Source organism: Aptenodytes patagonicus, chromosome 14, assembly GCF_965638725.1.
Source record: "Aptenodytes patagonicus chromosome 14, bAptPat1.pri.cur, whole genome shotgun sequence".
In the NCBI taxonomy this organism is placed as follows: domain Eukaryota; kingdom Metazoa; phylum Chordata; class Aves; order Sphenisciformes; family Spheniscidae; genus Aptenodytes; species Aptenodytes patagonicus.
This window is the reverse complement of record NC_134962.1, coordinates 715,415-735,629: the sequence shown is the minus strand read 5'-3', so window position 1 is coordinate 735,629 and position 20,215 is coordinate 715,415. Positions and strand designations below refer to the sequence as shown.

General features: G+C 40.0%; 1 protein-coding gene across 4 annotated transcripts in view; it reads right to left on the bottom strand.

The window, feature by feature from the left end:
- Nucleotides 1-20,215, bottom strand: part of RPRD1B (regulation of nuclear pre-mRNA domain containing 1B) — a 29,193-nt gene that overhangs the window by 4,052 nt on the left and 4,926 nt on the right. For all 4 annotated transcript variants that reach the window (XM_076352252.1, XM_076352253.1, XM_076352254.1 and 1 more), the window contains exons 4-6: nt 13,846-13,958; nt 11,947-12,073; nt 10,719-10,894 (exon numbers count right to left, since the gene is read on the bottom strand). In XM_076352252.1, the coding sequence (XP_076208367.1) occupies nt 10,719-10,894; nt 11,947-12,073; nt 13,846-13,958 (416 nt within the window). The remainder of the gene's footprint in view (nt 1-10,718; nt 10,895-11,946; nt 12,074-13,845; nt 13,959-20,215) is intronic.

Below are 20,215 nucleotides of genomic sequence, written 5' to 3'. Positions count from 1 at the left end.
CATTACTTTGAATTAGAATAGTGAGAGCAACAGTCGATTGCAACAACTCAGAACACCCCTACGCCTGGAATGGCTGTATAAATATACTCCATAAATTTCCTGCCAGGACCAAATAAGAATGTCCTTTAACAGCCTGTTTCAAACTTAAATCCTTTTATGAGGCTCAGTGAGTTAACATACCATCATAACCAAACACTTCTGTTAATGTACATAGGATATATACTGAAATAATCAAGTTCAAACAAAGCTCTGCCAGCTTCATAAACTAAAGTGTACTCTTCTCAAGCCTAGAGAACAACAACAACAAAAAAAACCCTCAGGAGAAGGTGTGCCCATTAATTTAGGATTGCGAAGATTTGTTTTGTTTTAATGGAAGACAAAGAATCAGGATCAAAGTAAGAATGCACCCCACATCCCTAGTCATACCATTTTGAGAAATACTTTAATAGGGAAACAAGTCAAGGAAGTCACATTATGAAGACAGAGAACAAAAACAGGAAAACACCCCAGATTTTTAAGCATGAATACAGAACAAAAGCAGATAAAGAGGAAAGTCATGGAAGTACCGCATTCCAACGCTTAGCGTACTTCTCCAAGAGAACGTGGAAGCCAACACTGGGGAAAGAGAGAGATGGTAAAGAGTGCTCTGCTCAAGGCTGGCCCATCACAAATAACACGAGGCAGGGAGGCAGCAGAACACCAGCTCCTGCACTTATGGGATATAGACAGCAAAAGTATTTCTTGTATTACTGTATTCCAAATGCTTACAGATAGAAGGTGGAAGAGGCTGGATTCAGAGACTGCTTTTTGCCGCCCCCAGAAGACTGTCTTTAAATAAATAAACAAACAAACCATAATTCAGGACATTGTCAGGCAGTGATGGATATCAAGCCAGGAAAGAAAGGGCAGCACTTTCCCAAGAATGCTAAACTCTGTCAAGAGTGAGTATCGACAGATGGTTTTTTTGCTGTAGCAATCCTTATTAAGATAGGAAAGAAATCAAGAAGGGCAAGGCAGCTGGCAAGTCCTCCAAGTCTGATAAATGGGTAGAAGGTGCAAATTCCAAGCATAAGCCACGAAGATACCTCAAATACTGCTTGAATTGCCAAGATCCACGCATGAGAATTCTGTAAAAACAGGTACAATGCAATGTCTACCTCCACTGGAAGACTAATGTCTTGCCACTTTCAGGGCAAAACTGACAAGAGGACCAGGATTACTTCTAGTGGACAATTAGGACTAGGACACTACGGTTTTTTAGCTGAAGACAATTTGTGTGACTATTACAATTGTATTAGATCCAAACAATATTTCTTTCCTGATAGAACTATTTAGGGGAGTGAGAATCTTTCCAATGCCTTGCTTGATAGCCCAGCTCTAAGAAAACACGCCAACAAATGAAGAACCACTAAGACGTATGGAAACTGTACTCCTGTTCTGGTTTTTATGCTACAGCAAATATACAGACTTAGGAGCAATTCCTCCACACATTAACAACAGCAATCTGTTCTCAGATTTACAGTTAACAGCTTCAAATGTTTAGGAAAATATTGCTCTTAACATATCCCCATTTTTAGGGATACTCTGCATTGAGAGCTACATGGAATACTGAGCTATCAGAAATACCTTCTCAATTTGAACAGAGACTTTTGTACGTATATGATGACAAAGAAAAAAAAAATCAAATCACCTTGAGAACCACATCCGTTCAATTCTAAGTAATTCTGCCTTACTAGTACGTTTATGCAGGCATTAACTAGTCCACACACAAGTTTTTGTTAAAGCAGTGAGGCCTAAATCCTGTCTGTTAAAAAACAGAGACACAGACAGACAGACTCACAAGGAAAAGGCAGCAACAGCCCCCAAACCATTAAAACCTCTGGTTCAGAAAAATGTCACTACATTCAGGAATGGAAACGATGTTCTAAGGGAGTAATCCAGGAACCAAGATTTCCTAGAAGAGATGAATACTTGCCGGACAGATTTGATACACAACACAGACTACGTTAGAGAACTGTCTCCTGCATGCTTAACACTTTCCATCTGTTCTGGTACCGAAACGTTGTGCTGATTCGTGGCAGAGCTGTAAGGGACTTTGGATGTCAAAGCCGGGTCAAGGAGTGCTGACTGCACTGAAGCACGTGGCAGGCACACCACACCAAGAACAAGGCGATGATCTAAAGACGAGGTATCAAAGACACAGCCTGGAGGTAGCCTGTCACTTTTGGGCAGCTGCTCCTAGAAGTGGAGAATTCTGAAGTCCTGCTGCAACATGGAAGAAGCGCCTACCAGGGAGATGTAATCCTTCATATGAAATGCAAGGCACGTTTATTTGTATTTGCCATTTGTACTATTCAGGAATACACCTCAGCTCCACTCAGGAATATGCATAAGCAGAGACGTGTAACCCTGTTCCAGGCTCAGGGGCTTTTCTTTTTCCACAAACCGCGTTGTGGCCATATTCTGCAACAGAGGACTCTGAAAGCAGATTTTATGGGAAACCACGTTTTTCATGTAGCCCATGACATGCTTTGAAACTGCATCTTGCAGATTTTTGCATAATGTCCCTCCATTCTATAAAACTGAAAAAAATATGAAGTGCACTTAAAAGAAACTGCTGCATTCCGAGGTCTTAGTTTGTACTCCATGTGTCTCGCTAATTGCCTCGCTGCATAGTAGGCTTTCATTAAGATTAATAGTATTTGGATGCTATTTGCTTTTTTTAGACAAAATAATGAGATCTTTGCTGTAAGCAGGAGTTTCAGGATGATACAGAAAAACCTCGCGCTGTGCCACACGAATGCTTTTGCTAATCAACATTCCCTTTCAGTATGCGGCATTCTACATCCACAGTGGCCAAGTGAATTAGATACTTAGTCCTTGAAACAAATGCAAAATCAGAATTAAACACCACTGAACGACTCTGACGGAAGTGTTTCATTCAAAAGAAGCCTTGCTTGAACATTATAAAGCTGACTGTAATCGATATGACAGGAAATTCATTCTGAGGACTGCTGCATGGCTTGGTTCACCTTGTCAAGTTACACAGCACGAACTTCATTTTATTTTAGCTTAGAATTTGCACTGGACACTTCCATTCCTGTGCTGGGTCAAGCAGTAAAACATCCAGTTAAGCATTAATGAGAATTTAGAAAGTGAATAGGAAGAGCAGCCTGTCAGTCTCAGTTTTGATATGCTGTAGCTCGAGCCAGACGTATGAAAGCAAAAGACAACAGAAGTCAGGGAAAAAAATGCACTAGAGGCTCGACCGAAAATTTGAAAAGAGTACACAGCGAAGCGAGAGGTTTGACAGTAATATGTTTATATGGTCATGTAAAATCTCTATTTAAAAACATTAAATATACAACACTAATACAGCAGGTTGATTAGGTATTCCTTAGCTTTTGCCACTTGCCACTTAACCTATGTAAAGTACTTTTAAAAACATACTCATTAAAACATGTTAGAATAAGACTGTCACAATGGCAGCGTATTTATAAGAAGTGACCAATATGAAGGGTGTTGGGAGAAAATTACCAAAAATTAAAAGCTTTCTAAAGTAAGGAGAGTCAAGTTCCTGCTCAGCGAGTATGTGAACAGCACAAGTAAGCTCTCATCTTACATCCTGACAGAACATTTAGACACAGCACATCAAAATTAGAACAGTAAGGGGGTTTTTTGTTTGTTGGTTTTGGGGTCCCCCCTCAGGTTGTTCTTTATTATCTAAGAAATCATGGAATATTATTAATCAGTACTTCCAGTATAGCTATAACTAGAGGACAACCCAACTTTTTTTTTTTTTTAGCATAGATAATTTGTTAGATAACTTTTAAAAAAGCCTACCGTTCGATTTCAGCTTCGTGCTCAAGAACAGCTCTGTACAGAAGATGCCCAGTTTGCATGCTACATATACATACATACGTTCACTCCACCTCCCGCCAGACTATTCCTTTTGGCCTTTTCAAAAACAGTTCAAAATCCCCCTTCTCCAACATAAAGCGTGCCAAGTGTATCAGCACTTTTCTCCTGCCTTCAAACCCATCTCCTTCCACATTCTCTCAAGTGTCACGTTTGAATAAGCCCAGTTTTAAAACCTTATTCTATCCTGTATTTCATACTGTATAAGCATAAATCAATCTTCCCCACATGACGGTGGAAGGCATTGGTCAGCGTGCAAGCAGAATTACTAGCAGTTCAGTTGGCGGAGGGGGGGAAACAGCTTTCTCCACACCAGTTATAACCACCCAAACCTCATCGAAAGCAAATTTTGGAGTCTGTCTGCAAAACAGACACGAATTTGCCTTGCAAAGAAACCCTACAGTCCTAGAAATAAAAGTAGTCTTGGCCAAAAGAAGGCAGCTGACAAACATTCACACAAAAAATCAAGAGAGAAAAGAACCGGAAACAAAACATGAATTATCCATAAACTTGAGTATTTCCATGCAAATTCAACCGAACACAAGTAAGAGATTAGGCACATTTAAGGCCTGATCCAGAACCCAAAGTCCTCTGAAATAGTTTGTCTGGACACTTGCTGGACTAGGACACACATGCCACCTTGAAAAAGGCCAGCATCTGCGCTGGTGCAGTTAGGCAGCTGCACAAGCCTGGCAGCAAGGCCGCCCTGCCCCTCCTCCTTTGCAGGGCTAACCAGCGCAAGCCCAGCGCTGTGCTGAAACGGCCTCTTGGCAAAGCAGCCACAAACCTGCAGAGAAGAGTGTAGAAATGCCTACAGCTGCACAGCACATCGTCTGTGTCCTGACATCCTGACTGCAGGAGCGTGTGTTTTAGTGCCAAGGGGACAGAATATTCTCCAGTACCTGGCAGAACTCAAAAGCAGCGCTGCAGTCAGCATGGCAAATGCCTTGAGGGGTTCTTAACGGCGGCACAGTCAATTTGCCCCTGCAAGAAGTCAGGTAACAGAGAGGGAAACGTCTTCCATTTCACAAGTTCAGTGCAGCAGAACCCGCCTCAAAAGCAAAGTGAAAACAAATGCTAGTGGTGAAGCCAGTTTTCCTTATTTTGCAGCAGCACTAAACCAACAAACCTGAAGTTTTTATGCAACACATCTGAAAGATGCAGTCCAGGAATTAGAGCTTGAATGATATATTTCCTTACAGAGCTACAATTCATTTTTGTACCTTAAATTTGCTCACAGTCTTGCTCTTTTAAATTTGACAAGGCTTCTTTCTTTTGCGGCATCATTCATTACACTTCACCAGAGATGGTGTTTCTGCTCTTGGCACAATTACATGCCCTGAAACCATAACTTGTCTCCTTGCTCTCCTCTTTAATGAGGACAACTTTAAGTTGTCCAATGGAAGTGTCAGCAACAGAAGCCTTTGCAGAGCATTTCTCCAGCTGCTGGAGATGCCTCCTCCTCATTTACTGGCCTTTGCAATGTTTAAAAGCTCTCTTAGAATTAGCCCAGGCTGTCACTATACAATGGCAACGAAACCTGGCTTCATTTGCAACATATCCTTCCCACAATAAACATTGGGAAGGCGCAAATGATGTTCATGACAAAAATCAACATTTAGGGCACAAGCACACAGCTACATATTCACCTCTCTTCAAGCATCTTCATGCTTTTGATTGCTAAGCAAAAGAGTAGTTATATACTGGTTCACTTCAGTAAAATGCATAAAAACATTCTACATTAACATTGGATGATTTTTATTTGCTTTTATTTTTATCATCGTATGATTTCATTTGCAGTACTACTGTAATTATGAATGCCTACAAGTACCTACAAAGTGAAGAAATTCTATCTTTGCATTGTGCAAAGAAACACAGCTGTTGCCTCGAGCCATACACCACACAACAGAACCAGATTCTCCGCAATGTTAGTTTACTGTATCGCTATGAAACAGTCTTCCTTCTTGTCCCACACCCAAAGGCACGACTGGCTCACAGCTGGAAATACTGATGTACAGTTAGTCACTTTTTGCCATGTCAATCAGCAGTTCAGTTTTATAGACCTGAGCATGACACTCTTTGCCTGGGTGCTCCTGTTCAGGAACTTCTTGCCTGCCCACGGTGCAGAGCAGCAGACCTCCCTGCGCTGCCCTAGTTCCCGTAGCTACCTCCTGCTACTTGCATGAGTGTAAAATACTGACATTTTTGTTTCCTGGCTGAAAAACTAAAACTTCATCTCTTGTGCCCTGCCTAAACCACTGAAATGAATATAGCACAACCCAAGAATTCTTGTCTGTGAGGAAAGCAGCAGCCACAAAGGCATGCCAACAGTGACATGCAACAAAAACCTAGGCAGTGGAAGCAACACAGCAATAAATTGCATATTAACCCACTGAACTAAATCATATTTCAAAAAAAATGTGTAGTGCCGGGCAGTCCAGGAAACGTCAAGTGAGATTGTACTTCATCCTCAGAGATGCATTATCGAAGAGGGTTTGCAAATTCATATGAGCACAGCTTTAACACCTTACTAAAGGTGCCTTGAAGCCGTGAATGTTAAAAACCACCAACACCTAAAAACCCCTACAGCTCTCAGCAGGATTCTAAGTCACAATTTTTCAGGTGCAGTCCACAATCAGAAAAATTCCCCTAAACTGGCTCTTAAATACAGTATGTTGTTTATATTTACAAATATATGCACACATACAAACACACACATATTTGTATGTATACACACATACCCCCACATACACACTGTACTTACTGTAGTATATACAGTATGTATATATAGTATGTTCCTCATGTCACCTTTCACAAACGCAGGTACAGAACATATTTGGAGGGCGTGGGGAAGAACTCAGCATCACTGACTGCAAATCAGAACAAAAATTCTGAATGCACATTCTCCTATCTTTTTTTCCTCTCCTCCCCATTAGATTAAAATACACCTCCCCTTCCACTTACTCCAAATTTTCTATTGTCAGTAGTTATTTTAGATACCCATAAAGCTTCCACACAATTTGCCATTTTCTATCACTACTTTCACTTGGTTCTTCTAGTCCCATCTATTTAGTTGACTTCATTTTACAGTCACCTGGTACACCCACATGGAAACGTTCTCCCGGATATCTCCCCCCTACATTTCAGTTTTACGCAAATTGATTCCCTGGATTTTTTCTGCTTGCCTGCCATGCATTCACAAAGAGTACACTGACTTCGAAAGACAATCCTTCCCCTTGAAGTTCTGCAGACTCAGGTGCTGAAGGACAAAAAACCTCCCCAGCTGATTGTACTCTGTAATTGTAACAGAGGCAGTGGTGGCCAAAAATAACACAAATCAGAGAACTTTCATTGGAAGTACTCATGTGAGATATAAAGACACCTTATCTCATTCTTATAGAAATACCAGTTCTTGTTTCTATGCCTGTCTGAAAATAGATTTTATTTCCTGACACCTATTCTGAAAGTCTAGGCTGATTCTGATCCAGTCAGGCCATGGAAAATCATACAGCAGCTGCAGTATCAAGCCCACAACTTCTTACTGAGATGAAACACCATTTAAAAAGAAATTCAGTGTTCAGATGCTGAACAACAAAATCCACCATACCTTTCAGTAAGTTAACCCAAGGAATATTCACCTTTAAAAATATATGCCTTGTTATAGGCTGTTTAGCATCAGCTTTGGTTCGGCTGATTTTGCTCTGCAGCTGATTGCCAGAATTAAAGGAATTCTACCTTATCCTCCTTCTAAGCGCTTTTAGACTACAATAAAATTGTCACAATCTCCTCCTCCCCCCGGATAAAGTAATCCTAATTATTACACTTTCAATTTTTTCAATTGCTACCCTAAAAGCAGAGTTTGTCCATATGTTATGATCTTCAGGCTCTGTGCCAGCTTTCTCCCTTCAAATTACCAGTGCTTCTTAGCACTGTGTTGTTTCAATCCCTGCTCACGCCAGTCTTTATCAATGCTGAAGTGTAATTCACTGTCCAAGACCACCTTTCTCAGCATACTGTCCCTTAATTAAACAGCTTTTCTGCAACTGATGACAAGAGCTCTGCGTCACAGGGTTTTGACATTGGAAAGTATTTTGAGCATTAGCCCACTAGACATAAATACACTGAGTTTATGTGTATGTTTTGAGAATTTGCTGTGTTTCATGAGGGATAGTGTTAATAGGATTAGTAAACAACTGTAGCTCTTTAGACCACAAAAGCTGCTTTTCAAACGATGTAGATTAGCTACTTTCATTACTATCATACTGAAAGACTTTGCTTTGTGAGTAAATAAAAATACAAGAAGTATCCAGAGTGATTTCCAAATCAGACATTTCCATATCTTAAAATAAAGCCCTGAGTCATATTACTACCAGAAGCCCCTTTCCCCAAACTAGCAGCCTTGGCTAGATTAGGATAGTGAAGTAAACAATCCATCTTCTATTTAAAAATGCCATCTCATCTGAGAGTCAGGAAATTTACTGCACAAGAGAAAAAACTTACAGCCAATAGTACCAAAGATTCTGGAAAAGATATCTCGAGACAGCAAAGCATACAATGAGAAGATATGTAAAATTAGGTTGGTTTAGGTTATTTTCTTATTTCAGTCTTTGCTTGAGTAAATGTTTTGGTTTTTAATACATTCTTAATTGCTACAAGAACTTCAGATACTTCTATTAAAATGCTTATTAGCACTACAAAGAGAAATCCAGGCTTATCAATAACGTTACTGTGAGAACATCAAAGACTCAAACAAAACTGATGAGCAGATATGGCCTGCCATATCTGTAACCAACATCTTACACTATTTATTAACCCTCTACAACTCAAGAACAATGGAATGCTTTAATCAGGCAATATCCCTCAGCTAAGATTTGAGATTTGACATGAGTATGAATTGTGCCTTCATGTTAAGTAACTATTAAAGAGTGGCATTTCCTGCAACTCATTTTAGACTTCTACAGTACTAAGGCCACCTTGTTTTGGCAGAATGACAAAGGTGCTAACCTAAACAGGTATTTAATAAGATCATTCTTTAGTTTCCAACGTATTAAAGAATGTGTTTACACTTAACAGTGGGCAAGCAACCTGTCCTGTTGCCATCAACAGGATTATTCCTATTAACAAAGTAGCTGAGCCAGTGAACTGCTTAATTTTCAGGATTACCTTTCTGCTGCTGCCAGAGTTACAATTTTCAAATAACATTCCTTACCAAAAGGATATTTTCCAAAACCAAAACCAACACAATTGTCACAACATTTCAGCTAGTGCATTAGAAATTTTAATTTAAATTGTCATTGTGAATTTCTTAATTTCAGTGTCTCAAACTGACTTGAATTTATGGATTGTTCTGGGCTTTTTAAAAACATTGCTGCGCAGCATTTTGCTACCTATTTTTCGCCTTCTTAAAAAAGTAAACAGCAATGTGTCTATCATTTATATATTTTTATGTATATATACACACACACATATGTTTCTACTAGACAGGTGTCCTTTCTTTCAGCAAGGAAAAAAAATTGACCCAAGACTTCCACTAGTATTCAGCAAATAAATCAGGTGCTAAACAGGATTTGATTTTATGGCATCTTTCATATCCATGTCTGAAAGTGCCTTTTAATGACTCAGTTATAAGACAGACGCTATGCTTGAAGAAATTCAAGCTAAACAAGCTAACAGAATTATTAACTATCCGCTCTAACTCTGAATGCAGCATCAGCACTTGTCTGGCTGATTTGGAAAAAATGTTGCTCTGGAAAAGCAACATGTTCACAGTCACAAGACATTGAGAAACTCTAGTATAAACACACATGACAAAGAAAACATTCAAAATGAAGTTTATCTCAGAACAATGTTGCCTAGCTGTCAGAGGATTAGGTTTGTCATGACAGTAAACAGAGCCCACCATTGCTACAGCAGTGTCTCCTTCCAGAAGGTTTTGTCCTCTACAGCAACTCATGTCCCACCCAGCAACAGCTGTTCGTAATAACCAGCAGCCAACAGTGTAGAGGCAGCCCTTAATGTGCCGCCAAGGGGCAGTTTAACAGATGGCAGAGTGACATACAACCACAATCATTAATTAAACTTCCACACTAGTCCCAAGATGCAGTGCCAAAAGAACTTCCTCCAAGAAAGAACATTTCAGATAAGCGGCTGGCTGCCGCAGCCCCTGCACTCGCTCTAGGACATGCAGCTGGTGCTCAGGTCCAGTCAGCGTAGTCTCATTTTACAGTGTCCTGCCCTCCTTGTTCCAGGGAGCTACGGCAGGAAATGCAAGTCATCATCTTTCCGTGTCAGCCCAATTTACACTCCATCACAGAGGCTGTAGGTAAGAGTGGCTGTTAAAGGATGGATACCAGAAGATCTTGTTTAAACCGCATCCCCTTATCAAGTAGGGGCTGGGAAGGCAGATGAGAGGCACCCAACCATAAGGAAAAGAACAAAAAAACCAACTAATTAAAAAACCCAGCTAATTATGGCAAAGGGAGGTTGACTTTTTGGAAATGGGAATTTCACAAAAAAATAGAGTAAATCTGAAGAAACTTTGTTAGGTGAGCCTATTCTTCTTTAAAAAGTATTGAGTTCTGGGCCTTTCATGTTGCGTGTATTAAAACATACTAGACTGAACATCAGAACAGATTTGTCTTCTCCAGATTTTTTACACCACCTTCTTACCCCTGTTTTATTCCAAATGTAAAGATAACACCTAGAATCATCTCCCTCGAGAGAAACACACAGATTAGGAGTCAAGAGGGAGCATTTGGTGAGACAATCGGCTTGCCGGCACCGGTGTAATCAGTACTCACTTCTAGCTTCTTCTCTTTCTCTGTCAATACATCCTTCTGATTCTGGGTGTACTCGATCAGCATGCGTGCCAGCTGGCGCCGGTCCTCCAGCTCTGCTGCCAGCCGGCCATTGTACTCTGCTAGTAACAGGCATGCTTCGTCCACGGTCTTCGAAAGACGTTCGGCTGCCTCTTTGTCTACATGCAAAAGCGTTGGGCAGTTTAGAGGACAAAGTTTAAAACTTTCTATCTTTGACAGAAGGACTACAATTCACCAGGCACATGTACAGTAACATCTCATTCATAAATACACTTCCAGCTTGACAGAAAAAATAAAGAGTTCTTATCACATGGGATATAAAGGAAATAGGCAGGACTAACAACCCAAGAATGGTGGTTTTTAGACACTGACAGGATTGACTGCATTTTGTCCTTGCAGAGATGTCAATGACTGGGGGGGGGGGGGTTGGTGGAGATATAAATCTATGAAGCTAGACGCTATAAACAGGTTAATTGAACCAAAACTTTAGGCTGTACTTTCAGAATTCAGTTAAACAAATCAGGTGGTTTTCACATTTAAACATGGTGTGCACTTTTAAATTCCTCTTTTCTCTGAGTAACTCCTAATGTATCAATACAAGCAAATACACGAATTGCACGCTAGTCTTCACAGTTGGACGCTGTAAGAGTATATTATAAAGGACTGAATAAGTGACAGTTCATAATGAGTTCTAAATAAAAACTACTTTCAGGAACGAAGAGTCAAACCAGTTCAACCTTTAAACGCTTCTGTTAAGATTACTTTTCAAATATAATTGCAGAAGTCCATTTAAACAAAGACTGACAGACTAATGGGTGTAGCGAACTTCCTTTTCCGTAGCAATCAAGGAGTATGTGTGTACTCAGCACAGTCTGATAAAACTCAAAAATATCTAACAGTCAAGGTGTTCAAAATCAAATACATCCATTTGAGAACTCTGGCCCTATTTCCTTTACATTCGTGCAAAATGCTGTTGATTCTCTCCAAGTACAAAAGCCTTGGTCCAAGCCAAAAAAATGGAAGAAGCTATGTAAGTTTCATCTTCAATTTTACTTCATAGTATTGCTATCTATCAATTACCCAAGAGCTACAAAACAAGGACGCAAAAGCAGGAATTCACTCCACCATACCTGTGATTATTTAAAGAACGAGACCTTTGATTTCTAAGTTATTCTTTGGACCCATGTTCATTCATCTTCCAGTTTCGTACCTGTAATTTTCTCCAGTAATGAAACATCTTGAACTTCCTGAGGCAGGGAGGCAATTTTTTGCCGCACTGTTGCATCTCCTGATGCTGCATTTTCCAGGTCTTGTAGGGCTTTGATCAAATCCTCGGTCTACAAGACAAGGTAGCTAACATTAAAACCAGGTAACTTTTATGCCATTTCCTGCCGATGTGGTCACTGCATCTGAGGTCACCTACCTTTGAAAGCAACCATCTTTGGAGTATTTTCTCCATGTAATTTTTAAACTGTTGTTTCCTAACACAGGGAGTATTCACTAAGTTTACAATATCTCCGTGTTTAGGAACTTATGCATAATTACAGTAGGATCATCTTTTTCAAGACTCTGCAGTGGAAAACTTATTCCAATTAAGAGAAGTGATCATTTAAGACAAAGCTGAAAAGTACATGACCACACCAGTTTGAGAAACAGCCATCAGCCATTTGTGTTCAAATTGGGACCGTATCTTTTAGTGGAGCATCCCTGACACTTTCTCTTAGACTAGCACAAGTGTACGTGCACCTTTGGTCTATTCCAAAGGTGTGTTCTGACACAGGAAAAAAAAAAAAAACAAAACCAAAAGCAAACTTGTATCAGTCCAAACAAAACTGTGTCAGATTTCCATGGATATAAGATTTAGAATTTTGTAACTGGTTACCTACCATAAACTTTGATGACAATGAAAGCTATCCCTGTTAAAGCAAACTTCATATTGTCCTGATTTTGGAAAGCCATTGCCACTTAGCTCAGCTGGCTCTTTGGAAGCACACTGCAATCTGCAATTAAACTGGACTCCACTGTACTCCCTCAACTTCATTTCTCAGATGGTTTTAGTGCATTGGGGAAAAATGTGTCAGTTTAAATGAATACACTCAAAATGTACCCTAGCTTAAAAAGGATGTGGATGAGGACAGCCTTAAGAGGACCTCCTCTGACACACCGTATTTCCTCTCTGATCAAAAAAAATAAAAAAAGGAGAAAGACAGACTCCCTGAACAGGAAGAAAAAAGTGTTGCTGCTTTGTTTTAAAAAAATACTGCAGTTTTAATGGGAGGTTTTTGAAACTGGAACACTAGCCCTGTAAACACCACCACTGATGTCTAAACTACATTTCAATAGTTTGAAAACTAATAAAAACATTGAAAAATTTTAAATAAGTATTTTTTTAAGCTGAAAAACAAAGAAGTCCATTACCTAATATTTACTACTACTTTGCAAACTGCTAATGATTTCCAACAGTAACAAACACAATGTTTATCATCAAAAGAAACCATAAGCTGCAAGGCATCTGGAGGTAAAAACAACAAAAAAATCTCACTTATTTCCTTGACAACTGTTATTTATTTTTATTTGTCAATGTTTACGCTCTACCAGATGGATGGTGTATTTTTTTTTAATCCTTTTCAAATAGGCAATGGTTTAGCATATGTTCATTTTGTAGCCTTAAATGGTCAGAATGATCCTCTATTTCATTCCTACTATTTCCACACCACTAACATGTCAGCCTCAAAATAAAGTATTCAGAACTGGTTTTCCTAACGAACTCCATACAAATCTATCAAAGGTTGAGCTTTTTAATAGCTCATGGAGAGAGATGTCCTATGGAAAAAAAAAAAAAGTTTTAACTGTGTTACAACTTCAGGTTTGAGAGATTACATGCTGATCTTAGAAAGAATTTAAAATATGGTCTGTTCTTCTGAAATCACTCAGAAGTGGCAGTGTTTCAATATGAAAAAAGAATCTGTTCCATTTCACATGGATTTCTCAACCCCCAACGGAATTTCTCCATTAAAAGCATTTTACTTGTTGGCAGCTCCACCTTGTGGCTGTACCACACAGGAGGTAGCTTTCGGAACAACTCCCACTCTCAACCCATCCCACATACCAGCAATGGCCCAGCACTAGGGTCTTGGGGTGAGTAGCTCCCAGGGTAATCATCATCTTCCTCCTCTTGTATTTGCTGAAAAGTCCGCTTTAAAGACTTCTTCTCCTCTGCAACTAAAGACATATATAAGCAACTCATCTGGATGCCAGATCTGCCCACCTTAACTATCTCTACTTCAAAAAAACTGTACGAGATGCTCTGATGATTAAGCCCTCTAAAGAGAAGGATGACCACAGCCAGACTCTAACGTTGGCATCATATTCCAAACACTGAAATGCAAAACAGCAATAAAAGTTTGATTTTGCCCACACATGTATCTCTGTACACGCAAGTACAAGGATACAGTCTTCATATCAGCAGTGTGCACTGTATACTTATTTGTGCCTCCTACACTGAAAGTAGGAAAGGCAAATAAACATCCTATTTGTCAATAAATGGCAGGTCTTCAACCCTGCTCAGATTCTCTGGATAATACCATATATGCAGGTAAGGTTTTCTACCAGTAGAAATGAAGCACTGATGCTAAGATACATACGGACAGAAGAATTTCAAGTTATCTTTTCGCACCAAGTATATGCTCACTGTGGTCCCACAATCAACTAAATGACTGCTAATTATTCAACCTTCCACTCTTCCATCAAAATAAAGACTTCAGGACAGCTCTGTGAAACTAAAACTCTAAGATGTGACAGCAACAAGAACAATGGGCAAAGCATGAACCGATCTCCAAGCAGGTAACCTGTAACACTTCAGAAATAAGGATTTCATAAATCAACAGAGTGTTGGTTAAATGAACCTTAGCATAGCATACCTTATCTTGAAAGGGAAGAGACAGTTTATTTAATGAGTCAGAAGTCTTAATGCAGCCTTTGATCCAGTTACAGAGCCTTCAGAAGAAGACAGATCATTCTTCAGACTTGCCACCAAAATTCGTAAGAGCCAGGGTAATTTGTAAGAAAGCATTGGACAGAGTCCTGAGAACATCTCTTCAATGGAATCAAGTCTTGCCGAGATAATCATGGAGTTCAAGGGGAACATTTTGTATATACTTTGATTCACAGGAAAATCCAAGATGACTCTTGATTTAAAATTGAATCAGTCTGCCCAACTATAATGAGGAAGCAAACAGAAAGGTCTGTCTTTAAATGCAGAAATTTGCCTGCCTTGTCAGGTGGGACATATGTCTGAAAAACTTTATTTTAATGGAGACAAAGTCAGAGGTGCTGTACGTCCTGCTCGTGTGGGAAAAAGCTGAACGACTCTCGTGAGGTAGACACAAACGCATCTCTGTTAGAGAACAGATTTACTCAATGGAAGGCAAAGAAGCACAGAAAACAGTTACACTAAACCAAATGAATTTTTGATGCATGCTAGAGCAAAGCTATTTAGGCTAGAAAAAGGTGCAGTCTAAGTATTGTATGTATACAACTGATGTAATAGAGTGCTTGATAATCTGACTGACAAGCAAGATACCAGATCAACAAGAAAAACGGCTGCTGTCCACTGAAGTCTGCAAAAGAGACCAGCTGAGTTCAACAGGAGATGTGCAGATGACAAAATGGCCAAAGAAAGCATTTAAAATTATAGCCCAATACAATGCGCCATCAATATTTATCACCTGTGTGTACTTATCATAAAGTAATTAACCAACAAAGGATAAACACAAGATAATCAATAGAAGAATGCATGACTGTAGTGCGCACGGAAGTGAAAATGAAAATGAGAATTGGGATTCAAATTGCTGAAGAGCTATCCCTGCTGTGTTGCCAACTGGTCTACCTCAAGACACAGTATTATGCTTGCTTACTACGCTAACACAGAGGATTCAGAATTCGTTGAATTTTCCATCTGAACAAGACCAAGTGAGTCTGACTGGAAACAGTCCGAAGGAGGTAGGTGCGTGAACATCTGCAGTCCTAAGCACCCGTCGCTAGCTGACATACCTGAAGAGAGGCCACTTCCTGACCATATGAACGGCAGCTGATGGGACAAAGTGGCCAGTAGACAAAGGAGCACAGACAAAACAGTCAGGTTTGAATTGGCATTTTGGGCATGAGTAGCATGACATAAATGTGGACTGTTGCACTTTTTTCCTTGGCGTTGGTAAACAGGGGCAGCAGAAGACCTCATTGAAGAATCCTAGAAACACCATCTCCATTTCATCAAAACGGAAGAAAACCTTCACACTTGCTTTCAAACTCAAGAGTATATGGTGGAAAAGGACCGCTGAAAGGGAACAGGAAGCCAGGCATAAATTGTAACACACCCTGCCCGGGTAGCTTTCAAAACCTGCTAGCCAGAAGTAATTTAATCATTGCAGTCTACACTTCTGAAAAAGCCTGTCAAATGCAACAAGAGGAAGAGGAAAGCAAGCATTGAGAGTGTCTAAAACTGATCAGAATTCAACAATGGTATGTAACACACATCATCTGAAACAATCAAGATATCCTTGTAGAATATGGACAGCTTCTTCCAGAAAAATCAAAAGCCCATTCTTGACATGGACATAAAGAAGATAGAGAAGCCACTACTAGAGATGAAGTCAGCCTTCCTGCTTCGTTGGGGTCTTCTTCACAGCTCAGAAATTGAACTACTCCCTAAAAGCCTCTAAAGAGCAAAGCACTTCGTTTCTCCAAAATGACAGACAATTGCTGTCATAACAGCTTTGTAGTGAAACTCCAGGTTGTTATCTTGCTGTCGCAGTGTCCAGAGAGACTTGTAAAGGTACCTCTCCACCAACTTTTCAGTCCTCAAACTATCTCCAGTGGCTTGAGGAAGCTTACAGTGTCAAAGACCTTAGTGGTGAAGTATGAGTTTTTCCTGTAAGCTGGCAACACGGGAGATCTTTCCATCTAGGGTGTTCACCTTTTTGTTCTCATCTCTTGACCACTGGTTTTAGAGGTAAACAGGCTTCTTTGATTTGACTCCAGGCTCATATGCACAGTAAAGAGAAACCAACTGAGGAATCTGTATACACACATTCAAAAGGATAACTGGGAGTTTAAAACTTTGCTCTGTTAAAAAACAGTGGGTTTATGTGGTTTTTTTAATCTCAAGGCAATATAAAATTATTATCTTCTCTCATGAGGACTTGGTTACATTCATCTCCTCATTCAAGAAGCAGCCACACCACATAGTAAGGAACTCCCCATGTAGATAATGCCTTTCACTGGAGAGAACTATGAAAAGGGTTCAGATTTAAAAAAAAAAAAAAACAAAAAAAACCCCAAATAGTCCTTAATTCACATGAGGATTTATCAGTCTCAGCACAGCTACATCATGTGCCTTTTCTGACAGTTAAGCATGCAGTTATATGACAAGTTGCATGAGCAGAAACTTCTGTCTACAGGGAAACATGCAAGGAAACCCCATTTAACAGCTACTGTAGTTCTAGAATAACAGGCAAACCTGTTTCTACTTCCGAAGTTCTATAGGAAACTGTTTACTTGAAAGGTAGACCAGCTGAATTTAAGTGTTTTTTTAATGTGTTGGCAGGGCTATCATCCTCAACCAGCATAACAAAAAATAAGCCTCACAAAACTAAAACTAAATTTCTGCAGGCTTTTGGTTCCAAGCACCAGGGGTTTAGCAACTTATGCAAGATCGAAGTAAACTTATATGAAAGACACTTTTGGAAAGTGATTTAGGACAAAACATTGAATACAACAGAAAATGGACAGCTTTCCTAAAGAAAACAGAAGACCGTCACAGAACACCAGAAGACACAGAAGAACAAAAGAAGAGAAACCCAGTGGTCCAGTCCAACTGTTCTAACCCTTTGTTTCTTTGGGGGTGGATTACTCATGATTGTTTAAGTTCTCATTACAACATACATTTGTTGGTAGCCTCTCCTAGGTCAGGCATAACTGGAGTTGATCTGCTCCAAAAGTATACCTAGTCGTGTCCTCAGGTGCCTTTATTTCAGTTACTCTTGGAAGCACCCCTGCCTGCTCTCCTCTCTGATGTTTTTCTCCATATTTTAATGTGTACTGGCACTCCTGTGCCAGAATTTGCAATACAGACACAATCAGAGCAGACGGGTAGCAGTTCAGTTCTGTGTTACAGTGTGACACTCCTACATCAGACCACATTCAAGGACTTCCTTCAACTGCTTATTACAAAGACAACGAAAAGAAAACATGTCAGCTATATAGGTTATATTACCTAAAGGATTTTACATCAAACCTCTACAGACCTAGTTTTCCCAGGCTTTAAGATAAATGGGTGGTTCTTCTCTTCCCTACTGCTTGTAAAAAGAGACATTCTAATAAAAATGAGATTAAATGTATTCATTAAGCTTACATTTGCTTTCTCATTAGAGTTAAAACAATGTAAGATTATCAATATTCAAAAGCCCGTTTCCATGTATATGCACATTTCCTTAAGGAACCTGAAAGACTAAAATATGGTAATAAGCTGCACCACCGAGGAAGTCAAAACCAGGGAATATAACGCTTAGAAAGGGCCGGTACTCTTTCCCCTCCACCCCTCTGAAGGGAAAGCTTCATTATTTGTGCAATCAATTCTGTTCCACGGCAGGAACTTGGCACATGCTGCCAGCTGAATTGCTATACATTTACCCAAAGCCTTGCTACTAATGAAACAAGAAATGAGCTGCACCATTGAAACAGGCACCGATAAGCTTTAAAGATGTCTTTCCTCCCTGATGCAGGACTCTGCTTTATTTTGGCAAGTTTCACAACTCTAAGTGTAACTGGTGCTCTGCAACACAAGCAGAGCCGTCCTGTTCAGAAAGCAGCACCTACCAGCCCGGGAATTTAAGGCACTGCAATATGAAAAAGCCGTAGAGAACTACCTGCATCGACTCGTTGCCATACCTTGGGCTGAAGAAAAGAATACTCATTGTCACAGCACCAGATACCCTGTCCTGGTTTCGGCAGGGATAGAGTTAATTTCCTTCCTAGTAGCTGGTACAGTGCTGTGGTTTGGATTTAGGGTGAGAACAATGTTGATAACGCACCGATGTTTTAGTTGTTGCTAGGTAGTGTTTACACTAGTCAAGGACTTTTCAGCTTCCCATGCTCTACTGACTGAGAGGGCTGGAGGTGCACAAGAAGCTGGGAGGGGGCACAGCCAGGACAGCTGACCCCAACTGACCCAAGGGATATCCTACACCATATGGCGTCATGCTCAGCATATAAAGCTGGGGGAAGAAGAAGGAGAAAGGGGGGGACGTTTGGAGTGATGGCGTTTGTCTTCCCAAGTCACCGTTAGGCGTGATGGAGCCCTGCTTTCCTGGAGATGGCTGAACACCTGCCTGCCCATGGGAAGCAGTGAATGAATTCCTTGTTTTGCTTTGCTTGCATGCGCGGCTTTTGCTTTACCTGTTAAACTGTCTTTTATCTCAACCCACGAGTTTTCTCACTTTTACCCTTCCAATTCTCTCCCCCATCCCACCGGGGGGGAGTGAGCGAGCGGCTGCGTGGTGCTCAGTTGCCGACTGAGGTTAAACCACGACATACCCGTAAGGAGCTTTAAAATTTTGTTTTAACGGCACAACCTTGTACCAATCTAAAGATACTAATACTACCTATTTCTCAGCTGTGTCTACCTTTGGTGTACACAAAACCAGGAAGTCAGAATGGTTTTGGAGGAGCAATGTACTATGGTTTTCCACTTTTATGATAAACGTTATATCTGTAAAACACGATACATTATTGTCCATCTCATTTATGTTCACCTGTTTGAAAACGGAATAGCGTAACTACAACAAAGCCTTCTGCAACATAGACAGTCGCCCACCAGAAACTGGACAAACACCAATTTATCTTAGAAAGCCATAAAAATCCCTTGTGAAACTAGCTCTTACCATTAAGAAGCTCATTTGAAAACAAGCCAGTCAAAACAAGGAGAAAAACTCAGGACAACTTTGCTGAGTTTTTCAAATTTCTTTTTCTCTTAGTTTAAAAATCTCAATTTCTTTTTTACAATTAATTGATAAGAAGGCAGCAATGTTCACACTCATGAAAAGGCCTGAACTGTTCTCTCAAATAAAAGATACTATTTTAATATCTCCAATTACCCAGACAAAAACTTAGTTTCTCACCAAGTGAAGACGGGCACACAGCAGTTCTTAAAACATTTGTATTTCTTCATTCTGTTTCCCACAGATAAAGGTCTGTTACACTTAGGAAGGGTTTTATTTTGTATAAACATTTTTAAGTTGAGGAAATAACAGTAGCAGGACTGATTGATACCACCAGCCAAAGAGAGGATGACACTGAGCAACAGTTGGTTGCCAATTCCCCAGGAAACCACACCTGTGTTTCTTGGACACACAGTATCATTTTGTTTAGATTAAAAATTAAACACTTGTGAAACACTTATCTAGGTACCTTAATTTAACAGT